The 21,868-nt window shown below is 38.9% G+C and overlaps 1 protein-coding gene and 1 pseudogene across 4 annotated transcripts; both read right to left on the bottom strand.

Annotated features, from left to right (window-relative positions):
• Positions 1 to 163: 163 nt before the first annotated feature.
• LOC143855075 (surfeit locus protein 1-like) lies at positions 164 to 8,137 on the bottom strand. 2 transcript variants are annotated; one of them, XM_077365240.1, is made up of 7 exons: positions 7,894 to 8,137; positions 7,640 to 7,737; positions 7,388 to 7,505; positions 7,112 to 7,232; positions 5,408 to 5,573; positions 4,957 to 5,240; positions 164 to 587 (listed from the first exon to the last, which is right to left on the bottom strand). In XM_077365240.1, exons 1-7 carry the CDS (start codon positions 8,048 to 8,050, stop codon positions 518 to 520), a joined length of 1,014 nt encoding a protein of 337 aa, XP_077221355.1. In that variant the 5' UTR covers positions 8,051 to 8,137; the 3' UTR covers positions 164 to 517. The 2 variants fall into 2 exon arrangements, with proteins under 2 accessions (XP_077221355.1, XP_077221354.1); XM_077365239.1 differs by having other exon boundaries at positions 5,399 to 5,573; positions 7,894 to 8,133.
• A 650-nt stretch (positions 8,138 to 8,787) lies between these two features.
• On the bottom strand, positions 8,788 to 20,287 carry LOC143855076 (uncharacterized; annotated as a pseudogene). Of its 2 annotated transcripts, XR_013237683.1 has the most exons (6): positions 20,063 to 20,287; positions 19,368 to 19,408; positions 10,281 to 11,121; positions 9,500 to 9,573; positions 9,282 to 9,390; positions 8,788 to 8,859 (listed from the first exon to the last, which is right to left on the bottom strand). The product of XR_013237683.1 is annotated as an uncharacterized LOC143855076, transcript variant X2 (transcript). The 2 variants fall into 2 exon arrangements; XR_013237682.1 differs by lacking the exons at positions 8,788 to 8,859; positions 9,282 to 9,390; positions 9,500 to 9,573 and having other exon boundaries at positions 10,064 to 11,121.
• Between the last annotated feature and the right edge of the window lie 1,581 nt (positions 20,288 to 21,868).

A 21,868-nucleotide genomic window follows, 5' to 3' on the forward strand; every position in this document is an offset into this window, starting at 1 on the left:
AACTGTTTTCAACTTCCAAGTACTGATATCCTGCATCACTTCAGTGACTTCTGCTAGACTGAAACCCTGCTATAGTTCATGATATGTAGTTTTTTTTTTCTTTCTGAATCTAAAAACTATATATCCTTGGCACGACAAAAAAAAAGGACTGCAATTTCAGGAATCACCCAAATATTGTTCATGTTGTAAAGGAAGCACAGGTTCTGGTTGTTTTTCAGAAGTGAGAAGACAATAAACAAAATAACCAATACAATTTGTATGGAAGATTTTCTCTCCTCATAAATCAAATGCTGCTAAGAGAAAATGAAACATTCGAAATAAGTGATGCGAAGCGGGGACGAAAGGACAGATTGTGAATGTATTCCAAAAAAGACAAAAAAAGAGGGTGGCAAGCAAAATGGTATTGCAGTTGCAGGGGGGTTTAAGCCTTCTTTATTATGGGAGTCTACATATTTGCAATTCTTGCATGATCTTCTCTTTAAATATGAAATGAACGACAATTTTCATCATCTACCTGCTATCTGCGGCTCTTCTTTGGCATTAATCTCTTGACAGCCATGAAAGTTACTGCAGCTGATAGAGAGTACCTGAATAATGAAAATACAAACTGAGATGAAACAGATAATGTGAAGCCAAGTCATTACTAAATTTAGTACTTTATTATGGTAACCAACAGAACATTATTGAAGAATTCCAACAATTCATTTATGTTCTTTTCCTTTCCAACATATCAAATATGTACATGCAAAAGTAGCATTGGGCAATCATGGCATTGGTTTCAAGGTGATCACAAGGTGCGTCTTCAACGTCCTCTTTGTAACATGACAACTTAGGCAGAAAAACCCTGGCTCTTCTGTTTACTTAGATCTGGTGGTGCCATGCTCATGCACTCCCGATTAAAAAGTGAAAATTCGGCAGGAATACGATGATTAGTGATTCTGTTGAGCACATATCAACAGAAGTATCATCTTGTATTTGCCTTTCTTGTTGTAGTTGCAATGGAAGCTCTTCCTGGTGAGTATGTCGAATGATTAGCCTCTTCCAAGCATATAGAACTGTTACATACATGGATTCTTCTGAATGGGTGAAGTATCCGTTTCAGACACGTCTTGAATTCCAATACTTCGGGATTCACGGAGACACTTCTAGGTCTCTTTTATTTGTTTTTTTCTGAATTCTACTACTATTTGAGTTTTATCCATCCAAATAGTAAGTTTTTTATATCAAAATAAAACATTATATTTACTTAACTATTAAAATTTTCAATATATTACTTTTTGTTTTTATTTAATGGTCGAAAATTTCATTAAAGGAAAGGGACCGAGACGGTCAAATACAAGAAAGAAAGACAAAAACAAAGAGGATACACAAAAAAGCTAAATATAATGGAAAGCAAAAAGAGCAGAATAAATCTCAAGGTGGGAGAAAATCAAACTGCTCAAATGCCTCTGATCGAGCCCTATCCCTAGCAAGCCTATATGCCACCCCATTGGCCAATCTCCTGATATGGCAGAAGGAAATACTCGAATTGCCTACAATGTCTTTAATCTCATCAAATAGCTCAGCAAATCTCCAAGGGAAAACATGGGAGCTGCTCAACCAACGAATCATATTAAGGGACCACCACTCTATCTAGATCTTCTCCCACTAGAAGCATGATGCCTTGGTGGACTGCACGCACCTCCGCCTCACTAGAGTCAGCCACTCCAATGGGGCCTTCAAAGGCGCACCTCACTAAACCCCCGTCATCTCTTAGAACTCTCCAATACCTGCCGGACCCGGATTTTCAAAGCTAGAACCATCAAAGTTATGCTTCAAAAAACCATGAAGTGGGGCTCCCAATCCTACAGACCTCCCTCCACCCGTTCCATAAGTCAAAAGCAGATACAAACTTAAAACTTGGAAGAGTTTTTACCCAAGAGATTGATATAGCCTTCACCATTATGGATAAATACAAATAGATCTTAGCATGCCCCTTGAATATTCTAGCATGCCCCTCTTTCCACAAGACCCAAATAAGAACAAGGAAGGATATATTCCACAAAATCTTGCCTTTTTCCCTCCATGGAACCATTAGACAACAGTTCAATAAATCAATGAGGTGCTTAGGGAATACCCACGATACTCCATATCTACCCAAGATGCCACTCCATATCTCCCAAGAAAGCTTACAATGAATGAACAAATGATCCACTGATTCCCTATCTTGTATGCATAGAGCGCAATCATCAATGATCATCATCTTCCACTCCCACGAGAAGTCTACTGTCTAAATCTGCTTGCGAAGGGCTGCCCAACAAAAGACGCAAACCCTGGGAGGGGCTTGGATAGACCAAACCCTAGCTACTATGGGACAGCAGGGCAAGACAGCCACGAGGTGATGGTGGAAGGATTTGAAGGAGAACTCCCCTAAATAGGGGTGTAAACGAGCCGAGCCAAGCCGAGCTTGGCCAGGCTCGGCTCGGCTCGTTAAGCTCAAAAGCTCGGCTCAGGCTCGGGCTCGGCTCGGGCTCGAACCAGGCTCGGGCTCGGCTCGGCTCGGCTCGGCCAGGCTCGCGAGCCGCTCGCGAGCCTTATCGAGCTTGGGTATATTAAACAGTAGGTTGACAGAATGTTTGTACTTTACTCAAATATATATAGCAAAAAGACGGAGTTTAGAAATATTTTTTTATGCGTGCGAAAAATGAGAAGCATGACACAAACTGACAAACGTAAAGATGAAAGCTCAAAATTAACTGCAATCAGCTTGTCAGTCCCCCAGGAGGCCGTCTAGTCAACTTGCAAAATCAGCTAGCTGTCTTGAATGAGTGGCGTTCAGTATAATAATAATAATGAAAAACTCAACCTAGTCAACAGCATAGATGCAAGAGTGACAGCATTCCTGCCTAGCTGTTGTTTTATGGCTCTACCCTCTATTTTTTAGTTTCTTTCAAATAAATTTATCTACTTATAATTCACACCCCTCATCTTCCCTGGACAGCCCTATCTAGTGTAATTTGACTACTCTTTTTACACTATGGGGGGTGGTCCAAGTAACAAAAGGGGTTCCAAAAAAAAGTGACATATTTTGCCTCCCCCTTTCACTCCCTGAACAACCCTTTTAGTGTATATATTAACATATAATATATATATTTAAATATATTAAATTCTTAACGAGCCGAGCCGAGCCGAGCCTGGCCTAACTCGGGCTCGGCTTGTTAAGCTTAACGAGCCTGGCCAGCCGGCTCGGCTCGGCTCGTTAAGGATTCGAGCCGAGCTCGAGCCGAGCTCGAGCGAGCTTCCGAGCCCGAGCCAAAATTGACACCCCTACCCCTAAAGTATTTCAAACCCATACCCTTATATCTGATCATCCCTTTTTATGTAGCATCCCTCTAATAATTAGAGAAGCCTGGTCACCGATTGATTGAAGCTCCCAGTCAAAAAAGTTCGCCTGAAAGCAGGCATCCACACAATCCTATCCTCTCTCCCCTCAGAGAATATATTACTTGTTATAATTAAAATTTGAGTATTGATTAAAATATTTTGGCGAATACACGAATCTTTCTTTCTGAGGTTTGTACAATCTAACATCTCAAACTCTGACACTCGTACATATGCTGATGCAACATAGCTGTTGGATAATACTTGTTGCCCTTTTGATCCTCATATAGTGTTCACATGGTAACTTCTAATGGAACCAACTCCGAAGGATGATGGTCGCTTTTTGTAGCCTTAAGTAATATGAGCAAGCCACATACCGTCAAAATTGTCATTGTATCACCGGTCAACTCTCGTTCGTTGCTTTAAGTAGAGTGATTACTGTGGCGCCAATCCTCATAAAAGATTGGATCTGGATGACTGAGGATAACTAACTTTGTATGCTTCTTTGGCCATGTACATCAGCCAAGATGATATTCTTTGTTTCTAAAAAGAATGGCTTCATGTACCATCCTCCATGCAAATGATGTCATCACTACATGTGATGAATTACAGGCATAGAGGTACTAAAGAAGGTTTCTGACGCAAGTAAACTACTAGGAATCTACTAAAAGTAGAGTAACCTGCTAGAGAATTGAACAATCATACAAAGAAATCAATAGAACTTCACAAACAATGCTAGAGAAGGATAAAATGCCAATAAATTGATCTTTTTATTGTTTTTGTTTATATTATTAAAAAAAAAAGTTCAACAATTATTAATATGAAAATGACTTTTCAATGGGGAATAGGCAGGAAACACTAACGTCGGACCATTCAATGCCCAACTTCCATCAATCTCTTGCTCACCACCCCTATAAGGAAAAAATTTCAAAAATTGATAAAACAAGTTCAAATCCCCAACCGTTTACTTCTTTAATGCCAAACTCACCCAGGTCATAAAGATTCAAGCACGGGCTTTGTTATATCATAGTAGGATGCTTTCTCTAACTAGGGCAAAGTGATATTGGGTGAGTCTTGCATCAACTTGGAATGCCTCTGGAACTTGTGATTTTAACAAGTAACATATGCCAAATTAGATACAAGTGATAAGTTTCAAAATTCAGTTTACAAGTCCAATGACCTGTTAGGAGCACGTTAGCACAACTCCTTCCAATAGATGAAAAAAGTGAAAATCCATATCAAATTCATTCGGAGTCAAGGACATAGCTTCCACGATAAGTCATTACAGAAAGAGATCACTCGAGGGCAACTTATATCCTATTCCTGAAAATGGATGCTTGACATCTTGAACACTCGGTAGTCATGAAATAAAGGGATGATATATACATACATGATACATGCATGCATACATAGATACATACATACTATATGCGTGTGTACACATTAATGGCATAACCATGAAGTCCCCCATATTCATAGATTCATTTTCTGAAATGAAACTTATGGAACAACACACATGTTAAATATTAATCAGCCATAAAATAAAAAGGAAGTTAATAATATCCTCAAAGTTTCTCTAGGAATCAAAAGGCATACCAAGTTAATGTATAATTTAGATGATCTTGTGGCATGACTGAATGGCGGATCAAAGTAGTGACATCCTTAGGAACAGGATATGGTTGACTTGCACTGACATTGTCATTGATATCTTCAATATAAATAGTATTCTCAGCAAGTCCAGTAGCACGAGCAATCTCTGGGACATCAACAAAAAACCACTGACCAGAGCTGGGATCATTTGCTGGAACAAAAATGCTGGGTTTCTCACTTCCACGAACTACCCCAATAACTTTCACGGGAGTGATACTAGGTTCCTGATCCTGCAAATTTCTAAAATTTCTCCATTCACCAAAGTCCAAAAAATATTCTTAAGAAAAAAATAAAATACTTGGAACATCCCTATCTAACAAGCATTAGTATGTATTCATCAAAACAAATGAGATAGACCACAACAAATGACAGGATGACTAGAAATAACCGTAATCACTTTAGGCTTCTTGGACCAAAACCTCCACCAAGAGCTCCCCTCATTCTCTCCAACATCTGGTGATGGTATATCGGAAGGTTTTTCACCATCCTGTAAATCTCCTAATGACTTGTTTCGCCAGCTGCGAGGAACCCATCCTCTGTTAACAAGAATAGGTAACTGCACACTGACAAAAGATTTCTTAATAAATCGATAGGTTGACAAGATTGAAGCTGTGCAATTAGATAATGAATCCAATATTGATATTCATTGATGTAATAAAAGCAATTACTCCATTTCAAAAAAATAAAAAGCAATTACCATGAGAATATGATTATCAATAAATCATTAGTTGATACCAATGTTAAAGATCAAAAACACAACACAAATCACTACAGAGTTCCTTGTCACAATAAGATACTGAAATTTAGGTGTAAAAACATCAGGTTTCCTTTGTATTAAAACTAAGTAACCGTCAATCAATCATCGATTACATGATTCTATCAGTGACAACAGTCAAGTTTTCAAAAACCAATTTTGTAAAATGAATTGCCCATTCTCCTGACTTTTTCTAAGTTTATTTCCTGGATAGGCCGGAATTAAATTTGAAAACCCAATACTGCATAAATTGCAACAATCATTAACAAAATAACCTGTAATGTAAACTTTATGATGTACATGAATATACATTAGCATTTTGGATGAAACCATAGCATATAGATATACATATTCATAAAAAATGTAAGGACTGCATTCCTGAGAGGCCGAATTGCACCCCCAACAGAGTGACTGCATTCCCAAGGGGGATAGGATAGTGCTCCCTGTATGAATCTGCTCAGAATTCGTGAATTCATGTTTTGGGAGTGGATTAGTGGGCCCGGCTTCTAAGCAATGGGAGCTCCCCAAGGGCATCCATAGAATGAGAAGGTTCTAGAAGTTTGATCCTTCTATTATCCTTAGCTCAGGAAAGGAAAGGCTGCAGTTTAGGATGTGTGTATAACTTCCCAAACCAGATTACTGTTTTATCCTTCTATTATCCTTAGCTCGGGAAAGGAAAGGCTGCAGTTTAGGATGCGTTAATAACTTCCGAAACCAGATTACTATAGGTGTAATTTGTTGATTGTATCTACTTTCCTATTCAGTCCCTCAACCGCAACACCATCAAATCTCTCAAGTCTCAACCAACCCAAGCAAAAACAATCCTGTCTTACCAGGCTAAGAAAGAACTTAGAATCATGCATAGACAAGACAAAATCATTCTTAATTATGGAAACAAGAAGTTTAACACAAACAGAGCTCTAGCACAGCCACCGACAATTCAAAAGGAGGTCAAGATGCATACCATGAAATCCACTATATTAAGTAATGGACAAGAATTTCCAAAAACAGCAAAAGGAGAAAAAAAAACATTTTCCAGAAGATGTGCAAGACAAGAGAACCAAAATCATCTCCAACCTAACGAGTAAAAATGAGAAATGGCAAGGAAACATGACAATGCAGGGTAACATAAGAGACATATCAAACATTTTCATTTAATCATTTAAGCCATACATTCAACACCCACATGAAAATCAATACTAAGAACATCCAGAAAAAAACAGTTCCATTCCAAAAAAAAAAAAAGAACAACAATCCAGAAAAAACAACACCAAATAATATCATAGAGAACCACCATACATCTTTTGTTTTGTTAGACACAGAACAGTTACACATCACAGTAATTACCTGTCAGACTTGTTTGCTATTGGCATTAAAGGCGTCACAACATAGTAGCCATTTTCTGTCACTCCAGAGATGCTTCTAGAACGCGGACCAATATAAATTGACTTACTTTCGTTGAAAACACCTTCGCATAAAGAAAGACATAAATAAATAAATCAATCAATCAAGAAAAAAATACATATAACCCTCCTGAACTCCAAAGACCAATATAAATTGACTTACTTTAGTCGAAAACACCTTCACATAAAGAACGAAATAAATAAATAAATAAATAAACACCTTCACATATAACCCTTCTGAACTCCAAAGATCCCAAATCTCCATTTGAAGAAAATGTGCTATTCAACAAAATAGGTTCCAATTCCAGCCTTTTCTTCCTATAGTCCACCATCTCTATCTATTATAAGTCCAATACAGAAAAATAGAAAAAAACCCATCAAAAATCTTGCATGGTAAGAGAAGTAAAATGTTTACAGAAAGACAAGGGTACTTCAAAAACCATGTATTTCCCAAGATTCAAAAAAGACAAACCTTTTCTTGGCGTCTGAAAATCTGCCAAGTTCCAAGACCAAAAGTTATAGCCCCAGGAATAAAAAGCAACCATCTTGACCATCTCCCACTTTGTTTTTCTGGGTTAATGGGAACACCAAAACCAAGTTAGATCTTTTTTTAAAAGAAACACAAAATTTATGCTCGTATGAGAAGTATAGGAAAAACCCATTTAGAAGGAATAAACATGAACATGGAAACACATTTAAAAATGATATTGAGAGAGTGAAACAGACCTTGAGATTGAGATGGTAATGATGATGATGATGATGAGAGAGTTCTTTCAAATGAAGTGAGTGGAGAAAAGAGGGGTGTTTGCAAAGGGGTCCTTTTATTTGGAATCAAGAGGAAAAATATGTGGGGTTTTAGGGTTTTGGAGAGGGAGGCTGCCATGAATGAAATGAAGCGGGTTCCAACCCTGAATAGAGACTACGCGAGTTTTAACAACGACCACTTTCTTCCACTGGTAACAATTTAGTGGGGCCCAGTAAAAGTATGTACGGGTAAAGTGAGAAATTATATGGTGCTCGCCCGTGAAGTTCCGTGTGGACGGTTCCCGCTCGGGTACCATATAAAAACTAGAGATTTTATATGGTGAGAGCCCATAAGGCCCTGTTTTGGACTGGATGGAAAGAATTTTGTAGAAAAGTGTGGAAAGGAAAAAAATTTCTAAAATTTTCTACTTTTCCCTATTCAAATTTTATTTAGAGGGACTTCCAATTTAGAGGAATGATAGACTGAAGGGCGCGCTCCTATCGTCCTTATCAAAAAAGTGTATTACTTTACTGCTTCTTTAATTTTATAGGAGCAAGGGTGCCCCTCATTCTTATCATTCCTCTACAATTTATGAAGGGAAATGATTTCAGCGCTAAAAGTGTTTTGATAAACATGCGCTCCACTTGTTTGTCGTGTAGTATTTAAAGGGTTTTATGAGTTTTTTTAGAACCGCATGTTTATCAAAACACTTCCCTTTATGAAAATATCAGTCCAGATTACTCGTAATCATATTAATTCCCTCTAAATCGTGAAAAGAAAAGAAAATTCCCACCAGAGATGTTTTTCTTGCAATCCAAACCGAAAAGAAAATAGGTTTTCTCATCAAATGTTTCCAGTACCCACTAACTACTTACCTAAAGTTAGCATTGGCTGGACCAAAGGGACATCTACTTGCAGAATCTTCAATGCCTTGCATCCTTAACCAACTGGATAAAAAAATAGGGTTGTTGAGTGTCCAGGGAGAAAACCAGAATGCTTTATGCTCCGAAGTTGGCACACTTAGCAATGTTTGGCAACCATGATTTTTTTTTCCATGGAATATTAGTTTATCAAGTGGTGAGAGAGAGGAAGGGTGGGAGAATGAGAGAATTGAGAGGACATGAATAAGGAGAGAATGAGCAGTGGATAAAAAATAAGGAAAAAAATAAATCGTATTTTAAGTGGAGTTTTTTATTCCTTAATTTTCAGCATTCTGTTACCTTCTCCTCACCGAATACCTCTCAGGTCTCGTCCAATTCCTTAATTCCTAGAGCTAATATTCCATGGGAAAAAAAAAATCACGGTTGCCAAAAGCATGGGCTTAGGGAACTTTCTTACAAGTTCTGTATTGATGAAAACAGAAGTGTACCCATATTTATGTCTGTTCCTCAATGATGTAACAGACTTTTAATGAGTAATGAACTTTCTTGCAGGTTTTTTGTTTACCCCTGGCTCGTCTTGCTTGGTACATTGTAGGCCTGTAGGAATTAAGCAACCTGGTTTTACTCCTAGAAAACTATCAAAGAAAAAATACTAACAGAGATGAAGAAGAATTATGATAAAGATGTCATAGTAAGAATTTCGCACTTTTAACAGCAGAAAACTGTGGGATTGCCCGAATCAGGAATTGGCAACATATTCTGATTCCTATTCTGATTACCCTGTAAACAAAATGGAAAAATAATAAATTCAAATTTTTAATTCAATAAAAATTTTCATTCAGACGGGCAAAATTAGAATACCACCTCTTGGGCGGGAAACAGATACCAGCATTTCCCCTCTTTACTTCCACATTTTATCCTCTTTACTTCCGAACCATAGTGAGATGAAGAGTAGCACAGGTCATCGAGCATGGTAATTTGTAATTAGATTAATTAAAAACTAAAAACTAAAAATTATTTGCATGTAGATTCAATTGGGTTTTTCCTTTCTTCCCACTTCAATTTGTATCCTTTTACTTTGATTACTAATGGAATTTAATTTTAAGCTTTAACTTTACTTTCTAATAGTATGTAATTATAATCTTACATTGCTGTCATTTGTGAACCAACTAAAGATAAGGATCTGTTTGGATACCATTCAATTTGATTTTTATCTAGCACCAAAGTTTGCTAAGTTATCAGGATCCAAAAAATTCAATGGAGAAGTTGATGCAATAAAGCAGTTCCAGTTTGCCATTCTAAAAAAAAAAAGGAAAGAAAGAACCCAGTTGGTTTACAGCAGACACCCATCAAAAAAATATTGTTTCTTTAAGCAGATAATAGAGAATATCTAAATCTACATCAAAGCTTCTTTTAAGAACAATCAGTGAAGAGAAAAAAGAGCAAAGAAATTCATACTTTTGGGAAAAAAATTCTCATTTTCTCACCTGAGAATTCGAAAAAGCCTCAGAGAAATCCAGCAAATACACACACAAGTAAAATTGTTTCACTCCATCACTGCAACACCACCAGCAACTTTTATTTTTTCTATAATGTCATTGGCCTCCTCCTTGGTCAGCCCTTGTTTTAGCACGACAGGGGCCTTCTCAACCAGATCTTTAGCCTCCTTTAATCCAAGATTAGTGAAGGCCCTAACCTCTTTTATCACCTTAATCTTTGCTGCTGCATCAAACTTCTCGAGTTTCACATCAAACGCTGTTTTCTCTGCCTTCTTTTCCTCAGCCTTCCCTGAACCAGCAGAGGCCCCGCCCTGAGGACCCAAGTCCAAGCCCTCTGTAGAAATTGATTGCATCTTGGGATGCCTTAGTCTATCTCTGAGCGTAGGGCCGATCTGTTTGCGTTCTTCGGGGGAAAGGGCGGCAATGCGGTCAGCAAGCTGAACAATCTTTTCAGAGGGAGGGGGCCTGGGGCCATACGGGTCGTAGACTGGGGGGTATTTGTACCTCTTGGGCTTGGACTTGGGGTCTCTAGGTACAAAGTCACTGTGGAACAAACAACACTGCAGAGGACTTTTGGGAGTTTTAGTAGGGTAAGAGGCAGAAACAAGGAAAGCTCTCAAAAGTCCAATGGGCTTCATGGTGTGGTTGGTAGGTGGAAGTGAAGTCTCATTGGAGGAACATAGGTGATAAAAGTAATTGCTTAACTAAATATTTGCAGGATCAAATTTACTTGAAGGCTACAGTTTTCAATGTTCTCTCAGCATTTCGACCTACCAAAGATTTTGTAAGATAACCTAAATAAATTTTGTTCGCTTGAATGATAGGTTACCTGCAAATAAGAAGAAATATATAAATTAACATTAACATCTTCGAGTAACAACACACAAATATCCTTTTGCACACAAAAAAGAACTATTCTAATTCAGTTAAAGAAAACAAAATTGAAAATGGACCTTCTAATGCATGCTTTGGGCATAGAGTCAAATCAGTGAGTCAAAATCATACTTTAAATGTGGCCTCAAATAGTAATAGAGATTATTCAATCCTTTGATTATATGGTTTGGATACAAACTCATACAATTCTCAACTTCAATTGTATAATTCAATGAAATCGCACAATTTGGTAACCAAAAAGACCAACATTGTCTCCATCAGCTTATTAAGTTCCAGCCTTTTAGATAAAAGGGGCTTTCTTGAAAGCCCTTCAAACCCTATCCTTTTCATTATCTCTGCTTAGAGTAGAGATTTACAAATTTGGACATTTTCTCTTATACCCTAAACAAGAACTAGAATTTTGGCCAAACAAGAGTTATTCAATTGAACCCACTTTGCTTTGCCCCGGCCTGGGAAGCAAACATAAGCAAGTTTTGGGTTCCTGCCAAAAAATTTGAGAGCAGTTGATTTTTGTATTTTTTTGAAAATTGCCATATATTATTCTAAAAAGTGCCAAATAAGGGACAAGTTGTCCCCTAACAGGGCTACAACAGTACCACCCCCTACATACAGTAGGATTAGCTTCCATATCAGTTATATGCTACCCATCCCCATTCCTCATTACATTACCCAATAAGCCTAAGGTGTATCGGATCCAACATAAGTGCCATATTTGTGGGCCCCACCAAGTCATGATGTGTGTTCGCCATGCCACACAAACTTCTCCACCTCATCCCAACTGGCGATTTCGATTTTCAAAAATCCCGCTCGAAGACCTAGAACTATTGTGCGCACCTAACCGTGCACGATAACCATTTATTCTATCGTACGCCAGGTCATCTTCTTTGGTTGCATTTTCCCCTCCTACATCTCTTCCATAAAAGCCATCCATCTCAACCTCTTAAACCCAGCCGCCATCACCATCTTCTTTAAGATCTAAACCCACCTCCACCACAGCCCATTTTCTTCATCCCATTCTGCCATTTCAAATCAAAAACCCATCTTCACCACTCGATCTCCGGCGGACTTCATCTCGCACCGCCACCAAGCCCCGGCAGACCCCCATTAAGTCCGGCCTCAATGGCCTCCCGACGACCTCCACGGTCTCCAGAACTGGCAACGCACGGATCTTCCACGGCCTCCAAATCCAGTCTCCCACAGTGGAGTTTTTACTCAACCCTGGTCATACGCAAAATCTTTTAATACTTGGTTGTAAACCATAGAGCTACCTTTTATTTTTTGAAGATAAGGAAAACTATTTATTACTACCGTATTAACATAAGGCAATGTAAAGCCCTGAGAACCCGGTGTCCCCAAGGAACAACAAACAATAGAGTTAAATAACAATCAACACCCAACCGAAAGTCCATCCTCGCTTCCGCAGCCCCAATACACTTCTATCATTTTCTGAAATTACTATCACCTCTCCCTCCCTGTCCGATCCGTCTTTGGGGAGCTTGTCAGGCTCCTTATTTGCTTATCTCTCCCTATGCTGGAAAGCTGTCTTGATTAGTGAGAGCAAATCCTTAATTTCTGCTACGGTGTCTGCTAACTTCCACGGCCCAGCTGCTTTGTTTCTGGCCCAAGCAATGGCAATTGAAGAAACTCCTTCAATAATAATCAACTTGGAACTAGACTTTGAGAACCATCTCAGTTCTCACAAGAGAGTACGAGCTATCACTTGTTAGCGTCGCAAACACCCGTTGAACCAGAAAATGGTAGTAAAACTTGCCTACTAGATTAACGGAAAATGCCCCCGATACCCGTCCACCCTGGGTTGCCTTTAAAGCTTCCATCAAAGTTGAATTTCACCCAACCAGTTGGAGGGAGACACTTGGGTAACGCTTTGGAGTTCCTTCCGTTTTCCATAACTATCATCCTCCAACATCTAGGAAAGTCTCACACACTGTAGATTGAATTGAGCGCCTCTCCCCCACATTATGAGATCAATTTTGATGTCAAGAAGAATTCTTCCTCTTCCTCTGTTTTGGCCTTTAAATAGGCGATTGTTTCTCTCTCCAAATATGAAATATCAAGGCAAAGGGGACAAGCTTCCACATGATACGGACTGATTCACCAAAAGTTCCACTGATCCAAATAAGGATTATCTTCTTTATAGATCCTCTATGAGTGCCCAAGAAAGACCAATACGTTTGATAATTTGATAATCCCATCCACAGACATTATGAGAAAGGACTTCAAAGAAAAAGATGCCCAAGGATTCTTCACTCTTCTTGCAAAAGACGCATACAGGCAAGTTGAAACTTGCTTCTCCTGAGCTGCCCGCAAGTATTAATACTTTTCTTCACCACCCCGTCCATGTGAAAGCTATAACTCAAGGCGGAGACGCGGTTTTACATATTCTAGCACAACAATCCTTCCTTTGTTCATGGAGGCCAAGATATGGAAGAAGGATCTCACTGAAAAGGATCCCTGAGAGTTTGGAGGCCAAACCCTGCAATCAGAAAAGTTAGGGAAGCAATAACAAGAGTTGAGTATTTCAAGCAAGAAGGTTCGACTATTGATTTCATTGCCCTTAAGACATCTCCTAAACCTAAGGGGACACACCACACCCCCATATCTCCCTCTATCCATGTAGTCACAAACTCCAGCCTTTCTATCAGTCGCTAACAAGAATAGGCTCAGAAATGCATAGCATAACAAGGACTCTCCTATCGACAGACCTACCCAAAATCTTATAATCCCCCCCCCCGACTCTAAATGTAACCAAAGGTTTGTGTAGGGTCTGGAGACACATATGGACTTCCATGCACCAGAGCCTTTGTCTATGGATATGTTTCTACTCTCCCAATCCCCCATCCCTTCCCATATTTATCCCCAACAATTTTGTGCCAGAATGCATTTTTTTTAATGGCATGCCAAAGTGAATTTTTCACCTCCCCACTTTCCCAAGAGAGCCTAGTTACTCAATTTGATTCTTCATTTCTTCCTATTCCAATTCCACCAAATTTCTCCAGCCTGAACACCTTTTTCAAGTTCATGAGGTGTTTAAAATTTTTGCCAGCCTCACCTCCCTCCCATAAAAAAATCCCAACGCAACTTTTCCACTCTCTTAGCCACCTTCGCCGGGATTTTGTATAATGACATGAAATACGCTGATAGATTTGACAAGACTGCCTTTATGACAGTTATTCTACCCCAAAAGATATATACTTTTCTCCATGATACAAGCTTTCTTTCCAATCTTTCCATTATAGGACCCCATAGGTTTGCTTTAGGCACACCAAACCCAAGTGGCAGACCAAGATGAGTGATTGTGATTCTTCTTTTTTGCATCCATGGATTGAAGCGTACACTATTGCCTCTTATGGTTTGCATGACAAATTGACAATAACAATCTTTGAGAAAATAATCTTTAATCCCCATGCCATCTCAAACCATATGAAAACTCTGTTAATATTTTTCAAAAACCCTATATCCTCCTCCGAAAAAATGATGGCATCATCCAGCAAATTTAAGGTGTGATATTTTTTGCACATTCCTACTTGAATTAGGGCCATTGATAAAAAATTAAAAAAAAAACCCCTTTTCCTCTGCCTTTGATATTAATAAGCTTAGCGCCTCAACCACCATGATGAATAGATAGGGTGATATGGGATCCCCCTGCCTGATGCCTCTCGAGCTCCCAAAGAACCAGATGGTGGGCCATTAACAAGTATAGATAATGACTGGGTCAAAATGAGGCTCGAATCCAATTTCAACATTTTGGTCTGTATCCCAATTTTTCTTGTATATAGTCTAGGAATTGCCAATCAACATGATCATAGGCTTTCTCCCAATCGATTTTGCATTAATCCCAGTTCTCCACTTTTTCTAGTGCCTATCATTGACGATGAGAATTTCGTCCAGGATTTGTCTACCACTTACAAAAGCCCCTTGAAACTTTGATATGATCTTTTCCATCACCTTTTTTACCCTTCTTGCTAATACTTCGACCAGAATTTTAAACATGATACGAACTAAACTTATAGGCCAAAAGTCCTTTAATTCAATGGCTCCTTCATTCTTTGGAATGAGAGTAATAAAATTGGTATTGCTTTCCTTTCTCAATCTTCCTCTTTGATGGTATTCTTCAATAAAGTCATAGCAACCATTTTTTTATGTCTACCAGTACCTCTGGAAGAAGGACATAGGAAAGCCATCGAGCCTAGGAGCCCTATCCTTCTTCATGCTTAGGATAACATTACACACTTCTTCTGTGAACTCTCTCTCTCTAGCCAACTTGATGAAATTGATTCTTCTTCTGGCACTTGTTATTCAATAGAAAAACTCGGATTGTTCTTGCCCTCTTTCTTGAGCCAAATAACCCTGGAATTTTGCCACCTGCCTATGTCCTCTCTTCTTAGAAATTCCTCTTATTTCACCGTCAATGTCATTCTTGTCTTCTTTTCTCCTCCTCCAGCGCCCTTCACTCTTATTGTCATTTTTTTTTTTTTGAACTGGGCCCTTCGCTGTTCTTGTCAATAAGATCAATTTCTTGCAGCACCTGTTCTTTTCTATCTTTTTTCCTTCTTCAAATGTCTTCTGTCACTCCTTAATTTGTGCCTTTATAACTCTTAAGTTTCTGTGATAGGAACAAACCTTTAAACTCGTCTATTGTAATCTCTTGCAGCCACTTTTTAATTCCCTCGTCAAATCCTGAAATCTCACATAATGCTAGATCAAACTTGTAAGGCCTCGGGCCACGTCAAAGTTTTTCATTTCCAAAAATAAAGGACAATGATTGGAGATAGGTTGGGGCAATGCTCTTTGGAGAATGAGGGGAAATATTTCCTCCCAGTCTTTAGAAATCAAAACTCATCCTAGTCTGCATAGAATAATATTTGATTGGTTGTTGCCAATGGAAGATCAACTAGATCACTTCCCTAGATGATATTGGACAACTTTGCCATGCCCATGGCAGATCTCCCAGGCCGACACTTCTTATGATGAAATCTGACTGTGTTAAAATCCTCGCCAACTATCCAAATCCAAACAAGCCTCTTTCCAACCCAATGTTTGGAGGAGCAAGTCACTTTTCAAAACTACCCATGCACCTCCCCCTGGCTTAACCATAACCAACTTTTGACCCTCATATACATACTATTCATTCTGCAATATTCTGAGATCAACACATTATTCTTAATGACACGGAAAGTTAGGTTCTTCCAAAGCTCTGCTCAACAAGCAAAAGCGATCACAGGTCATACTTAGGCAGATAAGGCAAAGGCTTACGTCTATTGACTCCGAGGGACAAGAGAACCCAAACCTGGTACTACACTGACATTCATCAAGAAAAGAATCGGGATTCAAATAGCATATCTATAGTGAGCACAAAGCGAGTTCGGATTTGTATCCACTTTGAGGCGGTCCAAGTTTGCAAGTTGCTTTTCACCTAAGCTCAAAAGAATGCCCACCACATCTTCATTTACCAAATCGCAGGATTGGAGATCAGAAACCTCACTGAGTAGAAAAGGATGGAGAACCTCGTTCGTATAAGATCAGAAGACCAGAAGATTCAGACAATACCAAGCTTACCTGAGGAGATTTGGGCCATCCCTGCTTCCCAACTCATGATGTGATCCAGATTTACATCTCTAAAAGTAGAGCGAAGGGTGTGATCGAGACCAGACCCAAACGCAAGCTCCCCCCCTCCCCGCATGACACCACCCCTCTCCAATCAGAAATAACTGAAGAAAACAGATGATCCAGAGCTTCGGTACCAAACAAAACATCAAAATTTAGCTGATTTGGGCAAAAGATCGCAAGCTAGGAGTTGGCTGGATCTCAATGGCCCAAGACACAACTTCCATTGGGCCTCCTAAAGACAATGGTAGGTCCCAGGGCTGGTAAAGTCCAGGCCCAGTCCAGGATCCCAATGTGAAAAGTCCAGTCCTCCAGCACCCTCGAGAAACAGCACTACAGTATCTCTCCCAGTGAATGAGATCCTTCCCTAGTAGACAAAATCGATAGTCTCCTGCAATAAAAAATTGTCAAATCTGGCAGTCCTCAAAGACCATATCCCTCCATCTATCTCCCATAATCCACCAGTTGTTTCTCTATATCCCTTGCTCAGATTTAAAGTTTCCTGCCTGGCGCTGCTAGTTGTACCTACATAATTAAAAATCACATGCGGCTCCTAAGGCCCATTATTTGTAGTCTTGGCATCTGACAATGCAGAGACCAAGTCAACCCATCGCTCCTCGTCTCACTGTTCAAAAAAAGTTTGAGGAGAGCTCCCCAAATGGGCCCCACCAATAACAGATGGACCACTACGCACATTCCTGAAGCATCTTCCTCCATCATTCTCGACGGAATGAACCATCGTAGATACTCGTCAAATGTTGATGGTGTTCCTAATCGCAACCAGTTCTACATCATATCTCTCAAGTGTAGCTTGGATACAAGAGATAAGCAAGGAGAATGTCACGTGGCACGAGCCAAAAAAGCGAGCGCACAACCTTCCCTCATTGAATCCATGGCTAGGGATGCACGGCCTATCAATCAAGATAACCTCTCCAAATTTGTTGTCGATCACCAAAAATGTGTCCATCATCCACACATAGGGCAAGACAGCTCTGATCTCCGAACACACATCTTTAAGAGAGATTCTAGAGCCCTTGTTCCATACTAATAATAGCTCTGTGAACAGGCATCCAGGTTTTGCACATTCGAACAAAATCACCTTTGTTGATCCCCACTAGCAATTCGGTTATCAATTTTCCCGAGCCAATCATATGGATTTGAGCTCTTCCACTCATTCCACTAGTTCTCACAAGCCAATCCTTCAAAAGAGTGAAAGTCGACACCCACCTACAGGCTACAGCCAAGGCTCTTATATATTCTTCTGTTGTAAAATGGAAGGATAAAGCTCTTGTTGTTTATCCTTGTGTATTAGATCTTATATGAATACACTAGTGCCCCAACTAAAGTTCAAAATACAGGTAGCTATCAATGAATGATGATTTCATAGAAACAAATATTATTCACTTCACAGAATTTGTTTTGAGAGATTTCAAGTACTCACAGTTGTTAGCTGAAAGCTAAAAAAATACTAAAACGTAGAAAAATAGAACAACAGAACTTGCTCAGATAAAGATAATAATTATAGATATGCTAGAAAATGATCTGCTGTAACCTAAAATTCCAAAGAGCTCAAATGAATAAAACTAATTAGATGGTTCAGGATCAGGCCTTTATATAAGTTGAAACGGCACATTCATAGTATAAATTTTGTTGTAAATAAAGTTTGAAATGCCCTAAAAACTCACAAAAAATATATGAACGTGTTTCATTCGGCCAAGGCAACTAACAAAGACGGAGAAGAGCTTAATTTGCCCTAAAATGCTCAGTTCTCTCGTCGGGAAAGGAAAGGAAAGGAAAGTGAAGGGAAGGAAACTGATGTGGCAGAAAGGAAAGTGAAGGAAAGTGAAGGAAAAGAAACCTGACAGAAAACCTGTCAGATGAGCGTTTCGTTGCACAGAAACCTGACAGAAACTAACAGAAACTACAAAAATGTGTTTCGTTGCAGGGAAACTCAATAAAAACCTGTTAAATAGAAATTGTGACAAACTGACATGCAGAAGGATGCCAACATAGAATCTAGTCTAAAATAAGTGGTCCAACCCTCTGAAGTCAATCAAAATAAGAAAACCATGACAAACAGAAGTTGAACAATAACAATGACAATCAAATTGTCACAAATATAGAGTTGCCAAGATATAAATCAGGCAACCAACATAGACTTGACATAAAATTGTTACAAATATAGAGTTGCCAAGATATAAATCAGGCAACCAACATAGACTTGAAACGACATGGAATGGGGTTAGTACTCAAGAAGAAGAAGAACTAGCCTCCGATCAGGCAACCAACATCCTCGGTTCTACGTCTCCGATCGTCCATCTAACAACAAGTGGTTAGTACTCAACAAGAAGAAGAACAAGCCCCAATTTCGCACCAACTGCTGAACATAACAAGCAATAACACGAAACAAATAAAAGAAACCCCAAACACGACATGGAATGGGGCTTACAACACATAACAACCAACAGCACATAACAAATAAAAGAAGCCCCAGACACGACATGGAATGGGGCTTACAGCACATTAAACACAATATCACGCAAAGTAAGAACAAACCTCAAGAAGGTTAGGAAGGAAATCGACAGTAGGATGGTTACCTGCAAAAGAATAAATCAAACAAATCATGACTTAATAAATTCTGAGTAACTAATACATTAAACCCAAATTTTGTGTTAAAAAAATCAGAAATGTGAATCTCATTACCATAAACCACTAAACCCCTAAAAACACCAAGTTGCACTAAAAAAGTTAAAAACAAATTCATATAAAATTCCGGTCAGGTTGAGCTTTTGCTGAAAAACCATATCAAATAAGCAAAAAATAACAAAAAAACAAAAAATATATAAAAAGAAAAAACCAACACATGGAGAGAAAGAGAGAGGGAGAGAGAGAAAGTTTGAATAAAAAAATCCATAAAAACAACCAAAACCCCCAATAAAAAAAATCCCTAAATCTAAAAAAAGACCAACAAACCTAGAGCATGGATTATCGGTTCTTAGATTCGGAAAAGAGGGAGAAATGAAACTTTATTTCAATTTTATGAAACCCGAAATAGGGTTTCTGTAAATATTCTCAAATAGGGTTTCTCAAAAACACGAAATAGGATTTCTCAAATCAATTTTACAGAGCTATTTATAGAAACCCTATACCCTATTTCAAATTGGAGAAGATGAGCACAAGGGTTTCCAAAAAAAAATGAAAGAATGGGGAAGAGAGACAAGAAACAGAGAAGAGAGAGTGAGAGGACGTACCGTGAGCGAGGTTGGAGATGACCAGAGGTCGGAGACGAGGCGAGGTCGGAGATGAGGCTTTTTCGCCACAGTGGGAGGATAGAGACGACGAAGTTGTTTGTGTGCGGCGATACAAGATGACGAGAGCAAAACCCTAATCCAAACAATAAATTCACCTCCTTCTTGGATACATTCGCCCCTTTTTTGTACGGCCTGAACTTACTCCTCTCTTTCCCTCAACCTGATTCAAAGATCCAAACCGTTCATTAGATATTGAAATAAGGGCCACAATGAATTTCTAATAAATATGCATTATATAGATTATATAGCGTATGTACGGAGGTGCACGTGTTTATAAAAGTAGAGCGGGCCCACCTTCTTCAAAGATCTAAACCATTCAGTTGGTAGGCCCCAACGTAGATCGTCTCCATGGGATGATCTCTTCAATCGATAGAGATTTTTATATGGTGTTGTTTATAGAGTAGAGAGTAGACCTGGCAAACCTGGCAAACGGGAGGGCCGGGCCGGGTTTGACCCCGCCCGTACGGGTCCGGGTCAAACGGGCTGTAAAACTTTACGTGTGACTAAGCGTGGACTAGCACCTGCCCGTACGGGCCGGGTCGACCCGTATTTTTAAGGAATTTTTGTATGCCCAATGCCCTGAACCGAAAATGATATTTCCACCTTGTTTTTTTTATTGGAACAATTACCAATGGGGGACACACATTAGGTGAAATTATCAACAGGACCCATGCTTTTCAAAAATTATCAACGAGGGACAAAAGACATCTTGTCAGTAAAAGCTGGACGAAAATGCCCTTTGGCATTTACAACACGTTTTGACCTTATTTTTTGCTTCTTCCATCTTCTTTTACTTTTCCATTATCACTTTTTTTTTATTTTTTACCCTACTTGTCATCTTCCTCCTTGTTCAGCCACCATTGTTGCTGGCAAATCTTGAAAACTTGAATGTTGAGTTCTTACGATCTATCTCTTTGATCTAGGTTTTTTTTTTCTTTACTTTTTTTAAGGTTTTGCACAATTTTTCATTCCTCTGTTTTTTATTTTTCTTGTATAGGGTTTAGGTGGTTTGTATTTTAGGGTGTGCTCTGGAGATAATGCATGGATGGCTTTACTCACTTTTTTAGAAGACAACTGGTTGTATGAGGAAAAGTTAATGTAATACATGAATGGATGGCTACATATTTTTTGATTTACTTAATTTTTTTTTGTAATACACAAATTTGGATGTAATACATGAAGCACATTTAATGAAAACAACATCCATTTCTTTTGTTATTTCTATCTTAATCATAATTGTAATGCCATTTTAAGAGTTGCTATGACAGGGGGTTTTGTAGCAGAAGGGGTTTATCAAATCTTTGGAAGGGGGTTAGTAACTCTCAAAAGTAGGGTTGCCAATTTTCGAATGGGCTTATCAAGTGCTTGAAAATTGGCCGAGGGTACTGGAGTTTTGGAAGGGGTTTTCAAGTCTCTATGATTTGGGTTATCTAGTATAAAAAATGGGGTTACCAATTTTCAAATGGGGTGATCAAATCCCTAAAAATTGGCTAAGGGTACTGGAGGTTTGGAAGGGGGTTTTCAAGTGTCTGGGATTGGGGTTATCTAGTATTAAAAATGGGGTTACCAATTTCTGAATGGGCTTATCAAGTCCTTGAAAATTGGCCAAGGGTACTGGAGTTTTGAAATGGGTTTTTCAAGTCTTTAAGATTGGAGTTATCAAGTCTCAAAATGGGGTTACCAATTTCCGAATGGGCTTATCAAGTCCCTTAAAATTGACCTAGGGTACTAGAGTTTTGGAAGGGG

The sequence above is a fragment of the Tasmannia lanceolata genome, unplaced genomic scaffold (assembly GCF_043159265.1).
Source record: "Tasmannia lanceolata isolate RefF3 unplaced genomic scaffold, GAP_Taslan_0.1 ptg000020l, whole genome shotgun sequence".
NCBI lineage: Eukaryota > Viridiplantae > Streptophyta > Magnoliopsida > Canellales > Winteraceae > Tasmannia > Tasmannia lanceolata.